The sequence below is a fragment of the Erpetoichthys calabaricus genome, chromosome 1, assembly GCF_900747795.2.
Source record: "Erpetoichthys calabaricus chromosome 1, fErpCal1.3, whole genome shotgun sequence".
Lineage (NCBI taxonomy): Eukaryota > Metazoa > Chordata > Cladistia > Polypteriformes > Polypteridae > Erpetoichthys > Erpetoichthys calabaricus.
In genome coordinates, this window is record NC_041394.2 from 276409759 (window position 1) to 276434753 (window position 24995).

A 24995-nucleotide genomic window follows, 5' to 3' on the forward strand; every position below is an offset into this window, starting at 1 on the left:
CTGTAGTAGTGCTAAAAAAGATGATTTCTGTTTGTCTTGGCTTCACTAGCAGTTTTTATTTTGGTTTCTTTTTTTTTGTTTCAAACGTTTTTTTTTTGATCTCTTGCTGTGTGTGATATTCCTCTAAGTCAGAGTTAGTTGGCTTTTTTAACATTTTCTTCTATAGTGGTCTTTTCAGTTTTACTTTTTGGATAATGGTGATATTTATCTATTTCTGCTGCAAAAATCTTGGTGCCAGATACCACAGCACACCTTCAGAGGTCTTATGGAGTCCATTCCTTGACAAGTCAGAGCTGTTTTGGTGGCATGAGGTGGGGCCTACACAATATTAGACAGGTTGGTTTTTATGTTGTAGCTGATCGCATATATTTTGGTGGTCTAATAGTGCATGAACTATTCAATTTGACTCACCAATGTGTTCACCTCAGTAATAAGAATATCCTGAGTCTAGGCTTTATTCCTCTCCTTAGTGAACTTTTACATTACCACTTGCCTCAAATGTGGGCTTACAATTGGGAAACTTTAAAGTCCCTTGATGGGACCTTTTCCATGCCAAGATCTAGAATCACTTTTGTCAGGGGTAACCTGCTTTGGTTACTGTCCTAGATATCCTTTAATTGTCCCCAGTGTCCCTCTACCCCACAGCACTGTATAGTTCTTAAATAGACAGGTTACCAAGTTATGATGCCATTTTATTTAAGGGGCATGACAGTTCTTAAAAAGTTCCAAACATAATGATCAGAAATAAAAACAAAATTTTAGTATCCTAGAGTCCTCTTCTCTGAATGACTGGCCACTCAATATGTAATTCTAATGTGATTGTACTTAACTAAAATCATATTCTGTTAAGACCTGTTGAGACATGCTTTAGGACAAATTACAGCCAAGAACAGCTCAATAAGGCTTTCAAGGTAACACATTCAATTACTTCTGTGGCATGCATTGTGGATGTTTACTCTTACTAGCTTATTCAGTGATTAAATTTCTTGTTATTCTAGAGAATGCTTGAAATTGTGACAAATGCCAATTGGACCCATTACCTTGCTCTTACTGACCTAACATTGAGCTAAACATTTTGTGCAAAATAGATGAGTACTTGCTTAAATTTGTCATGAATCTGAGCTGAAAATATCTGCAGAATATGTCATTACTATATTACTTCCATAACATGAACACATTTGAAGTTTCAGTCATTTTTTCTGTTGCATGACAAATGTAAGCCAGTGCATATCCTCACAGTATTGGGCACAAGCCAGGAAGAATCACGTTCACTCACAAACATATTATCTGTGCCTTTAGAATTTAATTCCACATAAACAACTTTCTTCTTCATCTCTCTACCCCACTGTATTTCTATGTGAAATTCATGGCTCATCATTATTAGCAAAGCTTTCATGTCATAAGACAAAAAGCTAAACTTTCTAGTTAAAAGCAATGATAGGTCTTCAAAAAATAACCATAGAGATCAGATAACATTATTTTTGGGAACTTAAAAAACATTTTTTTTCTATAAATCTTATGTCCTGCTTTGTGAACTTAAGTCGTGTAATACTTGTTTTAACAATGCAAGAACATAATTTATTTACACATACTTTTTTGCATGTTGATAAAATGTAACAGATTCTTTCTGGAATTACTCATTGACATACAAACTAACAGATCATGTGCAGATCACACATGGTCTAAATACTGCTTTGTTGAATATTGTTAAAACATATAGGTTTCATATTTATATTCCAAGCTTACTAATACTGTAGAAAACAAACTTTGAAAAGGGAGCCTAAATGTAACTGGTAGCCAGTATGCTGATGATAACAAAAATAGAACACTTAAAAAATAAAAGGAAACCATTCAGTCTAATATAATGTCCAAGTAAACTAGATGTTGCATATGTTCTGATTCATGACTCCTACAGCAGTATTTTAAACTTGTTCTGAACGGTTACAATTTGTGTTAGAAGACCAGTATTTAAATCAGGAGATAATGAAGCCATGACAGAATATTCTGCTATATGAAATGATATAGATTCAGAGTTGATGAGACTTTTGTAAATGATATATTGAACTTTTGATATCTAAGAGGGAAATTTCAAGTTATTTGCAAAGATGACTGGTATTCTGATCATAGAAGATGAAAATAAAAAAAAAAACAGTTTAATCTATTGAGCTGTACAGAATAGTAGTGAGCAGTTCAATATTGCCCATACTTATTTGCTTGGAGAGCTTTCAATAAACAGCTGAATGGGCTATGCGTCTATATTACAGAAATGTTAGTCAAAACACGCCACATCATTTTATTGAATATTAGAGTTACAGTAAATGAACTTTGGTCATTTTATGTTTTAGAATGCATTTATCATAATTTTTGTCCCATCCTTTAATACCTGCAATGGGTCTGTATTTTGCAAACACTTTGTTTGTTTACTGGAGTGAATTGAACATCTGAATAACATCTGAGACCATCATTTCCAACATAAATGTAGTATACTTCACACTCAGAACGCGTATGCGCCCGCATCATGGCTGCCACACGTTTCCAGCGTTCATTTGATGCATCCTCTGAGTAGGTCCTCAGAAATTAACGCGACGCATGCACAAGTTGTAGTCCCAGCAAAAAGTCAGGGTGCGCAGTATGCTGAAAGTTGGAATGTGATGTCAGAGTCTCTGGTTACTATCTACATGTGACAGAAAGCTGCTTTGCGGATCCTATGAGATCGATGTGCGCGCTTCGATGTTTGATGAATGGTTCGAAGTGGTGAAGCAAAATGCAGACATACAGATGCATTCGTGGTGCTTTTATATTCAAGCATTGCATATTCCCGATTGTAATGACATGATACATTTTAAAAGTCTCACATACCGTCTTCTGTGCCGTCTTTTTTTATAGGGCTTCCTTCGGTACTGACAGCAGTGGCAAACAGCAATAGATCGCCACACTGATGACATTAAATGTATGATATTATAACTCTCTGCACATTTAGAATCCTAAGATTTATACTTGATATCACTTTCATGATGAAATGCATTGAAGTATGTATGTTACATTTTACAGATAAATCGGTAATTTCATTTAAATAATGAATACTGTTAATAATTACACACATGGTGGTGACACGGTGGTGGAGCGTTAGCTTCTGCTGTCTTGCAGGGAGTCACGTCGCTGATATTCCCTGCCTGGAGTGTACGTGTTTTCCGACTGGGTTTCCACAGTGTGCTCTTGTTTACTTCCAAAGATATGCAGATGTGGTTACACTAAAATGACACCAGCGTGTATGTGTGTGATTGTATTCACCTTGCGATGAGCTGATGTCTCGTCCAGGGATTGTTTCAGCCTCGTGTCCAATGCTAGCTGAAATGGACAAATCCCTAGACTGATGGATTTAATCATTAAACATCTTTTTCAGAGATATTCCAGTAAGGTGTCATCGGAGTTTAATGGGTGTTCCAGGCAATTCACAACACAGCTATGCCGAACCTGTTCTCCCCGTGATGATATCTCGCACTGCCACCTGGTGGATTCCTCCACATTTACATAAAGTACGTGTACAAGTATAAACAGTACAACGCTTGCGTAGCACGAGCGTCTGCTGCAGCATGCGTCGCGTCTCATGAAGTATAAATCCGGCCTAACACAAAAACATGATGGTTGCACTTATTCTGCCAAAATTTCACTTCTTATAGACCTGACTAAATATCACTTATTTTCAATCAAAAACTCTTTCTCTGTATAATTGCATACCTTTATCATATCAAAAAGCAAAGAATTGAAATCCTAGTCTATTCCAGTAAAATTACATAACATAATAATTTTTCTAAGCATTCTTCCAGAATCCCATTAGTAGACATTCTGATTTCTTTTATTTCATGGTTACTTTTGTTTCCCCTTGCAGTTAATCCTTAGAACCTTATTTGAGAACACCCTGGTTTGTTTTAGTTAATTTCTGGAAATGTTATTTTTATTTTGGTTGTATACTTTTATATGGGGGGTGGCATGGTGGCACAGTGGTAGCGCTGCTGCCTCGCAGTAAGGGGACCCGGGTTCGATTCCTGGGTCCCCCCTCATGGAGTATGCATGTCTGCGTGGGTTTCCTCCGGGTGCTCTGGTTTCCTCCCACAGTCCAACGACATGCAGGTTAGGTGCATTGGCGATTCTAAATTGTCCCTAGTGTGTGCTTAATGTGTGAGTGTGTGTGGGTGTGTCTGGCGCCCTGCCTGGGGTTTGTTTCTTGCCTTGTGCCCTGTGTTGGCCGGGATTGGCTCCAGCAGACCCCCGTGACCATGTGTTAGGATATAGTGGGTTGGATAATGACTGACTGACTTTTATATGGTTTTAGCATTACTTATGGGATATCATAGCAGTACATTTTTGTTTAGCATTTTTTCAGCAGGCAGAAGAATTTTGTACATTATTTTCAAGGCTGCAGTCATATTGTTGACAGCAGCAAAGCTACTTGCTATCTAGGCTGTTCGACAGTGACATGGCATATAAAGACTGCTGTATTGTATTCATGCTTTGAAATACTACCTTATAATGGTCTTACATATTTTGTCCTCATTAAAGTTGTTTACTTAGTAGACACCTTTATTCAAAACAATTTAAAACAAATCTGTAAAATGTGTTTCAGTGTTTATCAGGAAATGTCTAAGTTATCAAACAATACTGAACAAAAGTAAAGCACAAGCAGCTTATGATATGCTTAATTCCATTGCTAGATGAAAGCATGGCTGATGGCAATCTATTACTAATGACTATACAGGCTAACTATTCAAAAGTGTGATTAGGCTGCTTTCTTGGAGTGAGGTTAAATGTCAGATGTGTAAAATGCTGCAATACTGCATCGCTAGTCTGGAATAACACTACACCGAAATTAGTTTGATGAAATACTAAGAACTCTATTTTTGCATTCAATTGTCAGTTTTTGCTTTTGAATACATTTTTTAATGAATTTGAGTTATATTTGAATAGTGATATTAGTGATATTCATCCTGAAAGCTGTAGTAGTGATACATTTGAGGCAGATTTTTGGTTATAGAATTCACCCAGCTTTCTATCTGGATCTGGTGGTTTTCCACCAAGCGTATATTTTATAGATACAGCATTTTGAGATATTGTTAGAGTTTGTTTATTTATTAGTTTTTAAATAGTTTTTAAAGTGCTGGAATAGTTGGAATAATTTATGTTAAGTACAAGTTTGTTTAGTTTGATACCTCTGCAGTATTAATTTTGAATTGTTGGGTGCCATAGTATCTTGTATCTTGGCAATCTCCAAAGTAAGATTGGATGTAGAGTTATGTACATAACACCCACATAAGCACACTGTCTAAATTTAGCTGTTGATGAATCCTTGTTAGATGAGCCCTTTCATTTAGAGTAGGGCTATGACTCAATACTGGGATTAGATGTTTCTTTTTAAAAGTTAAAGATTGTATATATACCATGTGGGGAACAGCCCGGACATAGACAGGTAGACATGATGGTTTCACCACACACACGTTTATTATACAATAATTACAATTATTTGGTGCACAAACCCAGTGCCGCAGCACCAATCACCTCTTAAGTCCTGGCCACATAACACAATGCCTTCTCAGTCTCTCGTCCACCTCCACTCCTCTCCACCAAGCTTCGTCTTCTTCCACCTGACTCTTGCCATTGAAAGGAGGGAGACTGCCCCTATTATACACCCTCGGATGGGCTCCAGGTGCTTCCCGACACTCTTCAGTCGACACTCCCTTGTGTGGCGGAAGTGTCCCTGCTCCTCTTCCCCCTAGCACTTCCGGTTGTGGCGGAAGTGCTGAGGTCCAGGGCTCCCAAGGCATTGGGGCGCCCCCTGGCGGTAACCACGGGCCCCTACAGGGTTGAGCTTCCAAGCTCTGTACCCGTGGCCCCCAATAGAACCAGGGTGGTCGCCCCCTCGTGTTCTCGAGGACGCACAAGCCCTCCTCCGGTCCTCCTGGGCATCCCGGCTGGGCATGAACCCCAGCCGGGTGCCACAACCAGTATACATTTTTATAATTCTTTGAGCTACAGTATAAAATATATGTCTCTGTGAGGTACAGTGTTTGCACACTACAAACATACTATTTTCACTATAAATTACTGAGCTCTCAAACACGAGCAAGATATTTTGAATAATCAGGTATCAAATACTGATAAAATGATAATTATAGAGAAAGGACTTCTCATTTTTATTATAAGCACATTATTTTTCTTCTTTTTGCTTATTAAACTTTTTTGCATCATAGGTCAGATTTATAGTTAATGTGGAGATTAATTTGTCCACAAGAGATTGTAAGCACTGGAGCCAAATGTGACAGGAGATTTCAGCTGAAGTTTTATGCTTCACTACCTTCTCTTTGAGTACATCAGTTACTGCACATGGGATGTTTTAAACACATTTTAAATCAGCCTTCAGTCACTGCTGTCAGCTTAAGCTGAAGAGCAAGAATCCCACTTTGTACTGAGCCAGAATAATTCATTTTAATATGACAATGCCTGTAATTTATATGATTCATATTACACTCTTTCATCTTTAAAGTACTGTGAAAAACAACATAAACTCAAATGCCTGACTTAATTATTAAGAGAGCATTTGGTGTAGCAGTCTCTGCAACAGTGCTTCTGTTTGTTTTAAACCTTCAATAGGAATGTAGAAGCAATCCATTTTGCTACACAAGGACCAATAAAATGCATTGCTTCTACATTCCCACTATAAATATTAACACTGCCGCTGAGATTCTTGTATTTGGACATGGTGCAGGATATTGAAAAAAATCCCATTTTGATCACAGTAAAAATTTTTGTAAAACTGTTTTGTATCGAAAACCCAGTTGTAAAACATATTGTGATCATCTGTCTTTAAAAAAATGGACACATGGGCGCCATGAGAAAAATAGTCTTTTTCATGTTATGTTGGAAACACTGAAGACCTTTACACACCCCAATTAGCACATAGTTACTACTCCACCAGATTCAAATGGAACACTTTACTTTTATACTGTCTTGTCTGCGTAAAGAGTTTGTGAGTTCTGATCAGGTTGATATGACTTTTACTATAATATGTTGCTTTTTTCCCCTCTTTGTTTGTTTTATATGCATTACTAGGTTTAACAACAGTCACATGGAAAATCAACCAGGGAATGGTATAATAATCACCAGTTTTCACACTGTATGACACTTAAGTTAATGCACCAAAAGAAGTAGATCATAAATTTTAGCAGAGAAATAGCAAGAGAAAGCAAATTTCAGCTTTTACTCTTAACACCAAGAACCAGGATTTCCATGATTCTTTCTTTTACAAGATGGTATTTGAAATCAGGAGTTATTTCTGCATTAATAACATTTGTTGTTAAGCAGCACATATTTTTGTTAGGTTACCACCTGTTCTTCCGGCTTACCCTAGTTCCTTGGTTTTAGTAGAAAAGCAGCATAATAGAAATGTTATAATGCAGTATGTTTGAAAGATTTTGAAAAATACACTGACGTATGACACAATAATCAATGTTTTAATAGAAAAATATGACACCTCCCTCCCTGAAGCCATTATCTTTACTTTGTAGTGTACTGAAAACATTCACAATGATATTTTGAAATTGTATAAAATGTATGTGTAAAGAAAAGAAGTGCTGCAGTGATACAATAATACATGAATATCTTGATGATTATGGGTCAAGGAAATGTAATGTTTCATTTGTGCTGAGTTTTGTGAATGCTTTTTACAAAGTAAATGTTCAGAGTTTAATAGGCCCAATATTATACCTGCAGACTCACCCTTTTTAAGAATCATGGCTATGACTCAGGGACATGCTATGTCAACTGTTTTAATGCTAGAATATCACTACACAAGGAAAAACATGGAAATCAGTAATTTCCAGAAGAATGGGCTGTCCAGAACAATTCCTGGTTATCCAAGCTTTTCATTGTTAAATAAGTGCTCAATAGTACCCTGATTCAAAATACTAAAAAGCTTGAGTAGAACTGATGAGTATTTTTTAAATTATTGTCTAGTTTGCAAATGATTAGCATACATGTTTAAATAAATTGTGTGGATAATTAAATGTTAAATTATACTTTCTATGGTACCACTCCTGGTTCACATTTTTTATGTGATTAACATTTCTGTTTCTTTTTAATTCTGACATTTTTTACTTTTTTGAAAAGAAAATTGTATAACTATAAATGAAAATGAATTGTCATAAAAAAGGGAAAAGCAATGTTGAATGTATCTAATATTTAAAAAGCAACTAGCATATGTCAAATTTCATGGCATTTTTGGGAAGTTTTAGAAATACTAACAATCTGCATAAGAAAAACAGAGGAACCCACACTCTGCCAGTTATTTACTAGGAACCCCTCAGCCCAGTAAGCAACAAGCAGCATGTTAATGACATAAACCACTGCCTTTGGATTGATACTGCACACGTGTGAGAGTATATTGAACATATGTGTAGCATGCAATCAAGTGACAAGAACTGAATGGAAGTTATTGGCATCCTTCTTCTTCTTCTTTCGGCTGCTCCCGTTAGGTGTTGCCACAGTGGATCATCTTCTTCCATATCTTTCTGTCCTCTGCATCTTGTTCTGTTACACCCATCACCTGCATGTCCTCTCTCACCACATCCATAAACCTTCGCTTAGGCCTTCCTCTTTTTCTCTTCCCTGGCAGCTCTATCCTTAGCAGCCCTCTCCCAATATACTCAGCATCTCTCCTCTGCACATGTCCAAACCAACGCAATCTCGCCTCTCTGACTTTGTCCCCCAACTTGAGCTGACCCTCTAATGTACTCATTTCTAATCCTATCCATCCTTGTCACACTCAGTGCAAATCTTAGCATCTTTAACTCTGCTACCTCCAGCTCTGTCTCCTGTTTTCTGGTCAGTGCCACAGTTTCCAACCCATATAACATAGCTGGTCTCACTACCGTCCTGTAGACCTTGCCTTTCACTCTTGCTGATACCCGTCTGTCACAAATTACTCCTGGCACTCTTCTCCACCCATTCCACCCTGCCTGCACTCTTTTTCGCCTCTCTTCCACAATCCCCATTACTCTGTACTGTTGATCCGAAGTATTTAAACTCATCCACCTTCACCAACTCTACTGCCTGCATCCTCACCATTCCACTGACCTCCCTCTCATTTACACACATGTATTCTGTCTTGTTCCTACTGACCTTCATTCCTTTCCTCTCCAGAGCAAATCTGCACCTCTCCAGGGTCTCCTCAACCTGCTCCCTACTATCGCTACAGATCACAATGTCATCAGCAAACATCATAGTCCACAGGCATTTCTGTCTAATCTTGTCTGTCAACCTGTACATCACCATTGCAAATAAGAAAGGACTCAAAGCCAATCCCTGATGTAATCCCACTTCCAACTTGAATGCATCCGTCACTCCTACCGCAGACCTCACCACTGTCACACTTCCCTCGTACATATCCTGTACAACTCTTACCACTCCCGACTTCCTCATACAATACCACAGCTCCTCTCGAGGCACCCTGTCATATGCTTTCTCCAGGTTCACAAATACGCAATGCAACTTCTTCTGGCCTTCTCTAAATTTCTCCATCAACATCCTCAGAGCAAACATTGTATCTGTGGTGCTCTTTCTTGGCATGAAACCATACTACTGCTCACTAATCATCACCTCACTTCTTAACCTAGCTTCCACTACCCTTTCCCATAACTTCATGCTATGGCTCATCAATTTTATTCCCCTGTAGTTACTGCAGTCCTGCACATCCCCCTTATTCTTAAATATTGGCACTATTATACTTCTTCTACACTCCTCAAGCATCCTTTCACTTTCCAAGATTCCATTAAACAATCTGGTTAAAAACTCCACTGCCACCTCTCCTAAACACCTCCATGCTTGCATAGGTATGTCATCTGGACCAACAGCCTTTCCATTTTTCATCCTTTCATTGCTGTCCTTACTTCCTCCTTGGTAATCCGTTGCACTTCCTCATTCACTATCTCCACATCATCCAACCTCTTCTCTCTCTCGTTCTCTTCATTCATGAGCCTCTCAAAGTACTCTTTCTATCTGCTCAACACACTCTTCTTGCTTGTGAGTACATTTCCATCTTTATCCTTTATCACCCTAACCTTCTGTACATCTTTCCCAGCTTGGTTCCTCTGTCTAGCTAATCGGTACAGGTCCTTTTCTCCCTCCTTAGTGTCCAACCTCTCATACAACTCATCATATGCTTTTTCTTTAGCCTTCGCCACCTCTCTCTTCACCTTGCGCCTTATCTCCTTGTACTCTTGTCTACTTTCTGAATCTCTCTGACTATCCCACTTATTCTTTGCCATCCTCATCCTCTGTATACTCTCCTGTATTTCCTCATTCCACCACCAGGTTTCCTTTTCCTCCTTCCTCTTTCTTGATGTCATGCCAAGCACCCTTCTTGCTATCACCCTTACTACATCTGCTGTAGTTTCCCAGCTGTCTGATAACTCTTCACTGCCACCCAGTGCCTGTCTCACCTCCTCCCTAAATTCTACCTTGCCGTCTTCCTTTTTCAACTTCCACCATTTGATCCTTGGCTCTACCCTCACTCTCTTCCTCTTCTTGATCTCCAACGTCATCCTATAGACCACCATCCTATGTTGCTTAATTACACTTTCCCCTGCCACCACTTTGCAGTCTTCAATCTCCTTCAGATCAATTCTTCTGCATAGGATGTAATCTACCTGTGTGCATCTTCCTTCACTCTTGTACGTAACCCTATGTTCCTCCCTCTTCTTAAACTACGTATTCACCACAGCCATGTCCATCCATTTGGCAAAATCCACTATCCTCTGACCTTCTTCATTCCTCTCCTTGACACCATACCTACCCATCACCCCCTCGTCTCCACTGTTCCCTTCACCAACTTGCCCATTGAAATCCGTTCCAATCACCACTTTCTGTCCCTTGGGTCCACTGTTCATCACTTCATCCAACTCACTCCAAAAATCTTTCTCACCCATTGCACACCCAACTTGCAGTGCATATGCACTAACAACATTCATCATTACACCTCCAATTTCCAGCTTCATAATCATTACTCTGCCTGACACTCTTTTCACCTCCAAAACACTCTTGACATACTGTTCCTTCAGAATAACTCCTACCCCATTTCTCCTCCCATCCACACCATGATAGAACAATTTAAATCCACCTCCAATCCACCTGGCCTTACTCCCCTTCCATCTAGTCTCTTGCACGCACAATATATCAACCCTCCTTCTCTCCATCATATCTGCTAACTTACCAGTCATACTGCCAACATTCAAAGTTCCTACCCTCAGTTCCACTCCCTTTACTTTCCTCCTCTCCTCCTGCCTCCAGACATGTTTCCCTCCTCTTCTTCTACTTCTCCTTCTTCTTTGGCCAACAGTAGCCCAATTTCCGCCAGCACCCTGTTGGCTAACAGTACTGGTGGCAGTCGTCGTTAACCCGGGTCTCGACTGATCTGGTATGGAAATTTGTATTGTTGTCCGCATATTGATTTGGCAAAATTTTACACCGGATGCCCTTCCTGACGTAACCCTCCCCATTTATCTGGGTTTGGGACTGGCACAAAGAAACACACTAGTTTGTGCATCCCCTGTAGCTGGGGTAAGTTATTGGCATCCAATCATCCACCATTCCACCTTTCTAACCCACTTATCCAGGACAGAATTGCACGGCAGATCGACCCTATCCCAGCAAGCATCAGGCTCAAGGCAGGGACAGTCCTTGGTAAAGGATGCCAGTCTATCACAGGGCAATCACGCACATATATACCCCAACATATATTAGGACCAATTTAGCAATAGCAAGTCACCTAAATTTAATCAAATTGAAGTTTAGTAAGTTTGGTACAGATCTCTTAACACTGGCAGATCAGTAGTCCTGACCTCTCGTTCATGCCTTACAACTCCAGTGTCTACATGGATTTTTCATGTTCTCCCCTTATTTATGGGTTGATTGGTATCATTGAGTTTATTTACTCAAAAACATTGTCCTTAGTTCTTTTATTACCATAAACTCAGTGTGAGTAACTCATCAGACATTAAAAAAATTCAATAAGTGGTTTGTGATGCGTCAATCTAATCTATTTTTTTCTCAATATTGTTTTTATTGTGCATGCATATAACACTCTTTGGAAAATGTGACCTGCAGGTAGCTTGGCTCTTTCAAAATTCTAAGGCCTGTACTACTAACCACAGTACCTGTCAAAGACAGGTAGTAGGATAGTTTAAAAATATTTGCTATCTCTTGCCCTATATGTACTTTCAGTGACTTTCCTCATTATTTGTATGTGTCTGAAGTTCTCTTCACTGGTGCTTCCTCTCTTGAGTGCGTTCCCGTAAAGCCTGTTTATTTTCAAGGTGCCTTTCTCAACCCCTATGGTGTTTTATGCTTGCCATCTTTTATGGCAAATCTCTCAGCATGACTCCACACTTTTACTAATGTCTGTTCACGTACACTCCCTCTCTCAAGTGCATTCCCGTAAAGCCTGCTCCCTGGACTCTGTCATTATTTTCGAGGTGCCTTTCTCATCTCCTGTCTAGTTTCATACTTCCCATCTTTAATGCAGACTCTTTGTCGGTGTGCCTCCTATGCATTTACTCCTCCTCGTGCGTCTCATACGTGCACTTCCTCTTTTGATCGCATCACCAAAGCCAAACAATCAATCACACCAAATCCACATAGACCAATCAGATTGCTCTGAGGGACTGGACATGTAGACCTTTGGGTTTTATTATAGTTTATTATAGTTAATTAGTTTGTTATAGTTGCTGGTTTGAATCCTGTAAACACCAGAAGTGACTCTACTCCATTGGGCCCTTGAGCAAGGCCCTTAACCTGCAATTGCTTCGACCTGGGTATGACGTTAATCTGCATTCAGCCCTGCAAGCAGGTCCTCCATCTTACAGGGAAAACTTGGGAGTTGGTGGTAAAATTGGCACTCCAGCCACTGTAGAAAACCTCACACTGTTTCAATGTGGTACTGAGGTGTTACCCACTGTACTCGGGTCCCAGTCAAGGTGGTTCATTGTGTGGTGGGTACGGCAACGTACTATCAGCACATGATACCAACCTTTCTTGTTATTACAAACTATGGCAGAACATAACGGCCGAAGAAACAGATTTGCAGAAGCAAACATAGGATGATAAGCAGAACAGAGCTTAGGGAAGGAGAAATGAGCAAGAAATAAATCCTTACCTTGAGAAAATAGTACCAAGAATCTGTGATAAAATGTAGTATTTCCAGTTTACTTTTGTTGTCACAGGCATGTCTCAGAAACACAGAAAGTATGTTTTCTTAAATTGTAACCATTGCTATTTCAAATGGACGTATTCAGTAAGTTTAAGTCTTTTTTCACAATGGGACTCAGGCACCCTGTAGCTCCAATATAAAATGCAAGAGTGGGTTTATTGTTTTTACAATTGATAAAATATGCTTCACTTTGGAATACAAGCATTGTTCCTTTAATTTTATATTTTGCATGATGATTTTGATATTTTAAGGCTGTCTTTTAATGCTCACTGGCACTCCATCAAGTGTGTGCCTATCATCTGCGCAATGCTACTGGAGTAGGTTCCAGCTCCTTGTGACCCTCAACACTGGTTCATTAAGGGATTTGGTAAATTAATTAATGGGTAATTTATAATGCTTACAAAAAGTTTTTAAGGGGAAAGTTTTGTGATGTTATTTTTTATTTGATGTACAGTATTTTAAACCTGCTAAATTAACTAAGGTCAGTAAGCATGTGTTCCATTTTTGCATACAAGGAATGTACAGTGCATTAGTTCTTACAAATACACTGGCATCAAAGCCAATGGACAGTCACATGCACTCAGAAAGCTGAAGTCTAGGCTGTTCCAAAAACAAAATAACATGACTGTACAAAAATTATGTGAATGAAGCCTTGGTATAAATTCATTCATGTTTTTCCCTGCTGTAGGAGTAGGGGGTAGAAAAAGCAGGCTTTTGTATGAAATGTTTCTAAGTAGTGATCTAGAAACTTAAGTGGATAATATAGTTTTAGATCACTTACTACATTTTTATTTTCACTATAGGCAGTGGAGAACAGGTAACTGCATGGCTCAGCTTATTGTAGCTTTTGCAAAATTCCTGTTGGTATAATAAAGATGAATATAAATAATACATCATACTTTTTCAGTTGAAACCTATTTTTATCAAACAAATGGTAATCTTTCAAAACTGTGAATCTTTATTATTCATTTTTTTAACTGATGATGAATTGTTCCAATTTCCAGGGCTATATACTGTATCATGAACATGTAGCAAAGTTCTTGACTATTTGCCCAGTTTTTAATTTTATTCAGAACAAAAGTAGCTGTGAGTAATTCCCACAGTGTTTTATGCAAACAGATGTGTTCTGAAACCTTTAAACCAATATATAATCCATTATGTGGGACCTAATTTATAATGTTAGCAATGACTCTCTAACCCAGTTTATGGCCAGCTTTTGTGGACATCGGCCATAGCCTAAAGTTAAAAGGAAATCAGGTGAGCCCTTGCATCAACAGTATAAAATATTTATAGTCTAAGCAATGCTTATCTCTCAGCTAAGCTAATTTAAGTTGTTGAAAAATAGAATGACTAGTTAGTCATTATTCTTTTTTAAATACTAGAGTAAATTTAAAAAAAGGCAATTTGAAAATTACACTGTAGCCACAAAGGATAGAAGCTGGCATAATACAATACATTCAGTTATGGGTAGTTCGAACAAGCTCAGTGCAACGATCTACCGTTAGTCTGGTTGAAACCACGGTCAAATGAACATTGACGCTGCGTTGTGGGATTGCAACATTTTTGAATAGCAAGCTGTATCGAGATTTTTTTGGGCATAAATTCGTTGAAGGATGTTGGCTCAATACAGAAGTGAAAAACACGACTCATTAAAACTTTATGAATAAGTAGGAAGGTTTAAAGCTGAAGGAACAAGTGTAACCAAAAAAGCTCAATCTGGTTAACCATTATCACCATGTATGTACACAACCCCACATCGACATGGCAAGTGTCTTCATCAGAGAAGACCAACAGATTATGTTCTCTACTGTTGCTGTACATTTCGATATTAGCTATGGATCTGCACGTGACAAAGTGCATGATCACTTGGGGTGCCATAACATTTGTGCAAGATGGATATCCAGCTTATTGATCTGCAGAAGCCAACATCCTTCTGTGAATTTCAGCAGGTTTCACACCCTATGCCCAAAGAATCCTCACTATGGTGCATTGTTCAACAGTGATGACCTTGGCTTCAAAAAAGACTAGCAGTAGAGCGCTGTGCTGTGTGTGTTCAAACTATCCATAACTTATTGTGAACATGTTGTGTTGTGTCAGATTCTGTCCATTGCAGCTACCATATAACTTTCAAATTGCCTTTACCTTTTAATTTACCTTTGTATTTTAGTGTGGAACAGCATTCTAATGAAAGAGTATAATTCAAGTATTTTTTAAGGGTCGGATATTTCATTGATGTGAATAGGTGAAGTATTGGTAAAATATGAAAGAAATGTAAGCTTTTACCACCAGGCCCTTTCAGCTCATTGAGGTAACAGCAGCCAATCAGTTCTAAAAATATTCCGTTATGGTCAAGATAAACCATGTAATTTACACTATTTGTTTATTTTGGGTCCAAACCAATACTGTTGGCCACTAGGACAACTCCCCCAATAGGAGTTGAAAATGTCCATACATCCTCTCTAGGTGTACAATATTACCAATGCCAAAAAGGGCAGCAAATATTTTTCTATAGCCTGTTTTACAAAGCTATATAAAAGTCCATTTTTTTAAAAAACTGACAGAAAGACAGCTTTTACTAGATTTTATTTCTGCACTGTGTCTAATTATGTCTAAGTTTTAAATCAGCTGCAGCTGAAATTAATCTTTTCCATATTTTTACAATAATTACAATGTAATATCTAGTTAATGAGCATTTATTTACCACATACAGTAACTGAAAATCACCACTATAGCTAAGTTAGCATTTGTCTGGTTGTTCTGCTATTAATCTTGATTATAAATGCCTTTCATAATTGCAGAAACATGAAGTAGCAGGGTACTTCTTTCCAACTGTGGTGCAAAGCTTAAATTAAAAATTTTATGTTAACTTGTAGAATGACTGGTTATTTCATGAGCTCCCTATAGTATATGATGCAGATATTTCATAAAAGGGATAGATTTTCTGTATGGGGCTGAAGAATAGTGTTTGATAGATTATCTAGTAGCTGCCTGTTCTGAACCAATGTGTAAAACAAAAATATTTTGTCAATTCTATGTTTTAACTTAGTAGCGCAGTTAGCTCTGAAAATAACTAGTTATTTAATAATCAACAGACGTAAATCCAATACAGAGTCACAGGATTAAATCAAAGCAATACCTGAAAATGTACATGGATGAAAACATTAACTTTCCATTCTTTAATTTTTTTTGTGGGTTAGACACAAGAACATTTCCATATTGGACTTTTAAGTTCCATTTTCAATAGAGAAATTAGTACCGTGAATTAGATCATAAAAAATACTGGAGTAATAAAGTTATACATTTAGTTTTCACAATATTACATATTTTATTATTCAAACATTTAGCACTTTTTTCAAAGGGCTTGTTTCATTTTACTATGGAATATGTAGTCCATCCATCCATCCATTGTCTACCGCTTATCCGAGGTCGGGTCGCGGGGGCAGCAGCTTGAGCAGAGATGCCCAGACTTCCCTCTCCCCGGCCACTTCTTCTAGCTCTTCCGGGAGAATCCCAAGGCGTTCCCAGGCCAGTCGAGAGACATAGTCCCTCCAACGTGTCCTGGGTCTTCCCCGGGGCCTCCTTCCGCTTAGACGTGCCCGGAACACCTCACCAGGGAGGCGTCCAGGAGGCATCCTGATCAGATGCCTGAGCCACCTCATCTGACTCCTCTCGATGCGAAGGAGCAGCGGCTCTACTCTGAGCCCCTCCCGGATGACTGAGCTTCTCACCCTATCTTTAAGGGAAAGCCCAGACACCCTGCGGAGGAAACTCATTTCAGCCACTTGTATTCGCGATCTCGTTCTTTCGGTCACTACCCATAGTTCATGACCATAGGTGAGGGTAGGAACATAGATCGACTGGTAAATTAACCCTTTTTCACCACGACAGACCGATGAAGAGCCCGCATTACTGCGGATGCCGCACCGATCCGCCTGTCGATCTCACGGTCCATTCTTCCCTCACTCGTGAACAAGACCCTGAGATACTTGAACTGCTCCACTTGGGGCAGGATCTCGCTACCAACCCTGAGAGGGCACTCCACCCTTTTCCGGCTGAGGACCATGGTCTCGGATTTGGAGGTGCTGATTCTCATCCCAGCTGCTTCACACTCGGCTGCGAACCGATCCAGAGAGAGCTGAAGATCACGGCCTGATGAAGCAAACAGGACAACATCATCTGCAAAAAGCAGTGACCCAATCCTGAGTCCACCAAACCGGACCCCCTCAACACCCTGGCTGCGCCTAGAAATTCTGTCCATAAAAGTTATGAACAGAATCGGTGACAAAGGGCAGCCCTGGCGGAGTCCAACTCTCACTGGAAACGGGTTCGACTTACTGCCGGCAATGCGGACCAGGCTCTGGCACCGATCGTACAGGGACCGAACAGCCCTTATCAGGGGGGCCGGTACCCCATACTCTCGGAGTACCCCCCACAGTATTCCCCGAGGGACACGGTCGAATGCCTTTTCCAAGTCCACAAAACACATGTAGACTGGTTGGGCAAACTCCCATGCACCCTCCAGGACCCTGCTAAGGGTATAGAGCTGGTCCACTGTTCCGCGACCAGGACGAAAACCACACTGTTCCTCCTGAATCCGAGGCTCGACTATCCGACGGACCCTCCTCTCCAGGACCCCTGAATAGACTTTTCCAGGGAGGCTGAGGAGTGTGATCCCTCTGTAGTTGGAACACACCCTCCGATCCCCTTTCTTAAAGAGGGGGACCACCACCCCGGTCTGCCAATCCAGAGGCACTGTCCCTGATGTCCATGCGATGTTGCAGAGGCATGTCAACCAAGACAGTCCTACAACATCCAGAGCCTTGAGGAACTCCGGGCGTATCTCATCCACCCCCGGGGCCCTGCCACCAAGGAGTTTTTTGACCACCTCGGTGACCTCAGTCCCAGAGATGGGGGAGCCCACCCCTGAGTCCCCAGGCTCTGCTTCCTCATTGGAAGGCATGTTAATGGGATTGAGGAGGTCTTCGAAGTACTCCCCCCACCGACCCACAACGTCCCGAGTCGAGGTCAGCAGCGCACCATCCCCACCATATACAGTGTTGACACTGCACTGCTTCCCCTTCCTGAGACGCCGGATGGTGGACCAGAATCTCCTCGAAGCCGTCCGAAAGTCGTTCTCCATGGCCTCCCCAAACTCCTCCCACGCCCGACTTTTTGCCTCAGCAACCACCAAAGCCGCATTCCGCTTGGCCTGCCGGTACCTATCAGCTGCCTCCAGGGTCCCACAGGACAAAAGGGACCGGTAGGACTCCTTCTTCAGCTTGACGGCATCCTTCACCGCCGGTGTCCACCAACGGGTTCGGGGATTGCCGCCACGACAGGCACCGACCACCTTACGGCCACAGTTCCGGTCAGCTGCCTCAACAATAGAGGCACGGAACATGGCCCATTCGGACTCAATGTCCCCCACCTCCCTTGGGATGTGGTCGAAGTTCTGCCGGAGGTGGGAGTTGAAGCTACTTCTGACAGGGGGCTCTGCCAGACGTTCCCAGCAGACCCTCACAACACATTTGGGCCTACCACGCCTGACCGGCATCCTCCCCCACCATCGAAGCCAACTCACCACCAGGTGGTGATCAGTTGACAGCTCCGCCCCTCTCTTCACCCGAGTGTCCAAGACATGTGGCCGCAAGTCCGACGACACGACCACAAAGTCGATCATCGAACTGAGGCCTAGGGTGTCCTGGTGCCAAGTGCTCATATGAACACCCCTATGCTTGAACATGGTGTTCGTTATGGACAATCCGTGACGAGCACAGAAGTCCAATAACAAAACACCGCTCGGGTTCAGATCGGGGGGGCCATTCCTCCCAATCACGCCCTTCCAGGTCTCACTGTCATTGCCCACATGAGCATTGATGTCTCCCAGCAGAATGAGGGAGTCCCCAGAAGGTATGTTCTCTAGCACCCCATCCAGGGACTCCAAAAAGGGTGGGTACTCTGAACTGCTGTTCGGTGCATACGCACAAACAACAGTTAGGACCCGTCCCCCCACCTGAAGCCGAAGGGAGGCTACCCTCTCGTCCACCGGGGTAAACCCCAATGTACAGGCTCCAAGTCGGGGGGCAATAAGTATACCCACACCCGCTCGGCGCCTCTCACCGGGGGCAACTCCAGAGTGGTAGAGAGTCCAGCCCCTCTCAAGGAGATTGGTTCCAGAGTCCAAGCTGTGCGTCAAGGTGAGTCCGACTATATCTAGCCGGAACCTCTCAACTTCGCGCACAAGCTCAGGCTCCTTCCCCTTCAGAGAGGTGACATTCAACGTCCCAAGAGCCAGCTTCTGTAGCCGAGGATCGGACCGCCAAGGTCCCCGCCTTCGGCCACCACCCAACTCACACTGCACCCGACCTCCTTGGCCCCTCCCATAGGTGGTGAGCCCATGGGAAGGGGGACCCACGTTGCCTCTTCGGGCTGTGCCCGGCCGAGCCCCATGGGTGCAGACCCAGCCACCAGGCGCTCGCCATCGAGCCCCACCTCCAGGCCTGGCTGCAGAGTGGGGCCCCGGTGACCCGCGTCCGGGCAAGGGAAAACGCCGTCCAAAATTGTTTTCCATCATAGGAGGTTTTGTTTAACCGCTCTTTGTCTCATCCCTCACCTAGGACCAGTTTGCCTTGGGTGGCCCTACCAGGGGCATAAAGCCCCGGACAACAGAGCTCCTAGGATCATTGGGACACGCAAACCCCTCCACCACGATAAGGTGGCGGTTAAAGGAGGGGGGAATATGTAGTTCAAGTGATATTTTCTTATAAATAACTAGTTACATGGAAAGTACTGTAGAAATTACCCTTTACTGTGCTGAAGTGTATAACAATGTTAAATCAAATTACTTAATAGATAACTGATGTGTTGTTATTAACAGAAGTGGAACTCAACGTGTAGATTTTTTTTTCTAACATGAACTACTTTCGTACTAAGCTGACCTCTGAAAGGTCTGTAGCCAAACAGTCGTTTAAGCTCTTTTTTGAGCTTGCGTAATTTATATATAACATTCAGTTTTACAACTTTTACCAAGTGGGTTATAATTTTGATTACATATGTTTTAATGTGATAAAAAGAAGTTATTGTATGACTCCCAGTCAACTAGTTTACATTCTGTCTAAAGCGCCTTGGTAGCACTTCATACTTAAACAGTTTATACATAAGCTCCTAGACTTTAGATATAAATTCAGTGTTTCAAGCCTGTGTCACTCATGTAAAGTTTGAGCATCCCCTGGCCTATTGTCATATTGTGCATCCCAGTCCTTACCAGTTTTTATGTAGCAGATATGGGTGTTCGTTGCTGCAATCCATTTTATCACGCTGACCTTATTGGATGCAACATATAAACATATTTCATTCTAAACAGTAAAACTGATTAAGAAATATAGATAATTAACTTCATAGAGTGGCATGGTTTGTATACAAATAAAAACAAAGTATATGATTTATTTTTGCTTTAATATAAGTAAGCATGCTTATTTTAAGATAGAAATATTGTGGTATATTATCTATAAAACAGTATTTCATTCAGATATTACTGATGTGTTTGACTATGTGGTTTATGGAACTTTGTGAATAGCCAAACATTGGCATAATATGTAACTCTTTTTTTGACAAATAAGCCATTCATTTTTCATGTCATTTGTATTTCTTTAACTTCCTCTCCTGGTTATAATAGATTATGTTACAGCCGTTTTCTTCCATTCTTTTATGCAGACTGGCTGCTTCCATTCATCTCTTTCCCAGTTTCGATTTCCTTGTGTTTCTTTCTTGTTTATTATTATTTTTATTGTTATTTTTTATCATATTGTTTCTTTTGCCTCTCTCCTTGCCTCCTTTCCTTTCTTGGTTTCTCTTCACTAGCCAGACTCTCTCGCTTTCTGTTTCTCTTTCTGTTTCTCTCTCTCTCTCTCTCTCTCTCTCTCTCTCTCTCACCCACCACCCTCCCCCAAGCCCTCCCCACTGCCCCGCTGTGAGTCATTTCTTTTGTGTAGACAGCTCCTTAGCTATGCCTGCTAGTTAAACTTCAGCAGATGGCTTGTGTTAAATGGGTAAATAGGAGGAACATCATGGTTAAGATGTGATGCAGTGTATCCTTTTCATCCACTCCATCTATTATGTAAAAAAAACTGGACGAGATGAAACCGGTGGGCCCTCAGTGTACTCTGCTGTGCCAGGGTGGAGGGTGTGTTTGTGAGTGTTTATATGTGTATCTGTGTGTCGGTGGCCATGCAGCTTTTACAAAATCGGCTGAGCTCATTTATGCTGCTGCACAGTTCAAAGCATGTGCTCAATGGAGAAGAGGAAAGCATTGTTTTTTAATTCTTTGGAATTACTGCAAGCTTAGCATTTTCATTCATTTATTTATCTTTCAATAGCAAGATTACTTCACATCTCCCTGTTTTGGCTTTTCAGTTTCTTTCACAAGAAGGAAAGCAGTTGGGGAAAACAGTGAACATATGGAGAAAACACAAAGGCAACTATTTCAGGAAAATTGTATTGTAGCCTAATTTTAATTTATTAGAGCAATTCAGAAAGAGTCCAGCAGTTTCTTTAACATACAACACTTCAATTCATGAATGATCAGTACAGTGAAGATTTTTTGGATATAGATATTTTTTCTATATATGAGCCATCCAGTTTGCTGATAAACATCCAGAGCTGACAGTAGAATTTCTTGTTATCGCCTCATTTTTTGGATGATGCTGAACAATAATATAGTGGAGTCCAGGAGAGAAGCAGGACCACCAGCGGGATGGTATTGAATTCTCACCTGGTGGCGCTTTTCTCCTTTCTTCCCAGCGATTACATCATTGAAGAGAAGACTGCTGTCCTGCAGAAGAAAGAGAATGAAGGCTTTGGATTTGTTTTACGTGGTGCAAAAGGTAAGGAAGAAATACATTTAGTACATCTGCATTTGTCATTTGGCTTTTCTTCATGTTGTTGTCATTTTCTAAAAGGAAGCATATAGAACCAGAGAAGTCACCCATTTTCACAAACTGCTGTATCCCTGTTAATATAAATCAGCTACATATATTCACACACCATTCAAAAGGTAACTTTTATTCTGTGGGTAATTTCAGTATATCTGTGTGAAGCACATTATGTCAGATAGTAAAAGGCAGTTTTGTGGAATATAATTCTGCTCTTAGTTGAACAAATTCGCTTATAATAACCACCATCTAAAATTGAGCTTTTTACCAACATATTATCTTATATCTTGTTCTTCAAAAAAAGAAAAGTGTTTCTAGTTTAATTATATATAGGCATTTTAATTCATTTTAAAATGCTTCTTGTCACAAATCATTAATGTTCCACTTACACCAACATTTCTGGTACTGTATTTAAAATCTCTGACACTCATAATAACTTGTCAAAATCTAGTGACTTTATTACTTTTTGTCATGTATTCGTTCACAAGAATTTCAAACTCAAACCTAATTGTGGTACCTGTTAGTCTGTAAATCAGTAATAAAAACAATAACCTATATAATGTGCAGTTCAAATGCGATTGCTTATATTAATACAATCCAGAAAGACAGTTTCCCTTAGATACTAGACAACTCTGAATCTAAAGGCTTTTTTTCACACACCTCCAGTAGCTGTTAGAATGTGGCCATTGAGAAAGCAGATATGCTACATTTTTTCCACTAATATCTTCTAAGTCGTACAAGCACTAATGTAGAGAATGCTGCTCATTTTCTGGTTCAGCCACAGAAAATATGCAGTATTAATATAATCCAGGAGTTCTTTCAGGAGTTTCTTAAATAATTAGGTCTACTATTATTAAGACATTTAATTATTAGAGTGGCATAATAACAGAATCTTAAAAAAGACCCGATTATTGACCTTTATGTTAAAAGCAGATTTTTCATATTATTTTTAGCATTGTTTTTTTCATTTTCTCATTCTGCATCTTCATATCAATTACCACCCAAACCAGATTATATAGATTAAACTTTGCACAACCTTTACACTTTCTTTAGAGCAAGTTCAGGCTAATGTCCATAGCTCTGTTTAATCTGTTCTGGTCAATATGAATGAAGCAAAAGTGTCCAAGAAGGCGCAGAATCTAATCAAATTATTAGTGCCATTGAATTTATTCATTAGCAGTGATTTTTTTTCGATTTTTTCACTGATGTTACACTTTTAGAGTGTCATAATAACAAAAAGATGTTTTTTGTTTTGTTTTCTTAGTATAGATAAGCTGAACTGATTCACATGTAATAAAGAACTAATTTAATAATTGCACCAAAATGTGTTTTCTTCAGCAACTCTACAACAAAGTCACAACCAGCACATATATTGAAGTTGGTATCTCTCATATTAAAAAGATTATAGTTATAAAGAAATATTTAATTTTAATAATAAAAATTGAAATGGTTAAACTGTAGTTGTGATACTATGTTACTATAAATATATATGCAGTATATTGAATTAGATTTTTGGAATCAATTATCTGCACATATGGAAGCTTTTGTAAAGTATGGCAAACCTAGACAGCTTGCAACAGTGGTGACCTACATATATAGCATGAGTTGATATCTTGGAACTACTGTATGTGTGCTGTAAGTCAGCTTATGCACTTACCTATTGATGTGATAATGAGTCATTTCCAATTTTTGTGTGGATCATTTCACCTCTAGATTTGCTATTAATTGTGGATATTACCTTTTAATGATTTAAACAATAGTAATCTTTATATATAATATGCTACCATGGCTGTTTGTTTGTCTGTCTAGGATTTTAAATCACTTGTAGCTTGCAAACCGTTTGACCTATTGACCTGAAATTTGGTGCACGTACACTACATGACGTCTATTATCCGCTTTTGGGGTGATGATTGACCTCCAAGGTTATTCCTCTTTTTATTTTTATTTTATTTTATTGTAGAATCAACTCTCAGCAGCGGCCAGCAGGGCGGCCATGAAGCGCATGTGTATGGGAGCCATTCTCATCACTACCACCTTCACCGTCACTTCCCCTACCTCTTCATATCTTAAATCATTATTGAGGCAGATTGAAGACTTAAGTGCCAGCTTAAGTGAAAAATTAAAGAAAACGTACTAAGTAATTGCAACACAAACACTGAATTAATCAGTTTTAGTGCGAAAAGATATCGACAAAAGAAGAGAAGAAGCAGGCCACTAGGGTGGAGAAAAGAAGAGCTGCTCAGGAAGCAGCAAGTATGCCAACTTCTGAGCAAACGAATGCTAAACGTACAGAGAAAGAGTATGAAAACTATGAATGCTCAAGTCAAGTGTATTCACTGCACGTTATCGTGCAGTGCGCCGTTACTGGTCTAATTATAATGAATGTAATACTCATCCATCCATTCTTTTACTGAGAGTGTTTTTTCAAAAGCAAAAGGGTGAAATAATTTCCATGCAGTATTGCGATTAAAGCAAGATTCAGTTGAATGTAATATGAATCCACTGCACTACACACTCATTCACAAATCAACATTTGCTGATGCAAAGACATGCAGAATTGCCAATTAACAAAATATGCACCTCTTTGACATAAAAGGAACTCTTTTATAAATACAGAAAATATACACACTTCACACAGATAGAGCTTATTCTGCAGATTAAAACTAGGTTTTTGACCCAGTGAGGCAATAAAGCTAACCACTGTATTAAACTAAAACTAAACCAGACCAACTAGTGTAATGTTATAAAGGGAAACATTCTGAAGCAAAGTAATACAGGTAAAGCAAATTCTGCTAACTTCTGTGTTTACA

The 24995-nt window shown here is 40.0% G+C and overlaps 1 protein-coding gene across 14 annotated transcripts in view; it reads left to right on the forward strand.

The window, feature by feature from the left end:
* Positions 1–24995, forward strand: part of shank3a (SH3 and multiple ankyrin repeat domains 3a) — a 1882192-nt gene that overhangs the window by 1683179 nt on the left and 174018 nt on the right. For all 14 annotated transcript variants that reach the window (XM_051931529.1, XM_051931540.1, XM_051931542.1 and 11 more), the window contains one exon: positions 22055–22137. In XM_051931529.1, the coding sequence (XP_051787489.1) occupies positions 22055–22137 (83 nt within the window). The remainder of the gene's footprint in view (positions 1–22054; positions 22138–24995) is intronic.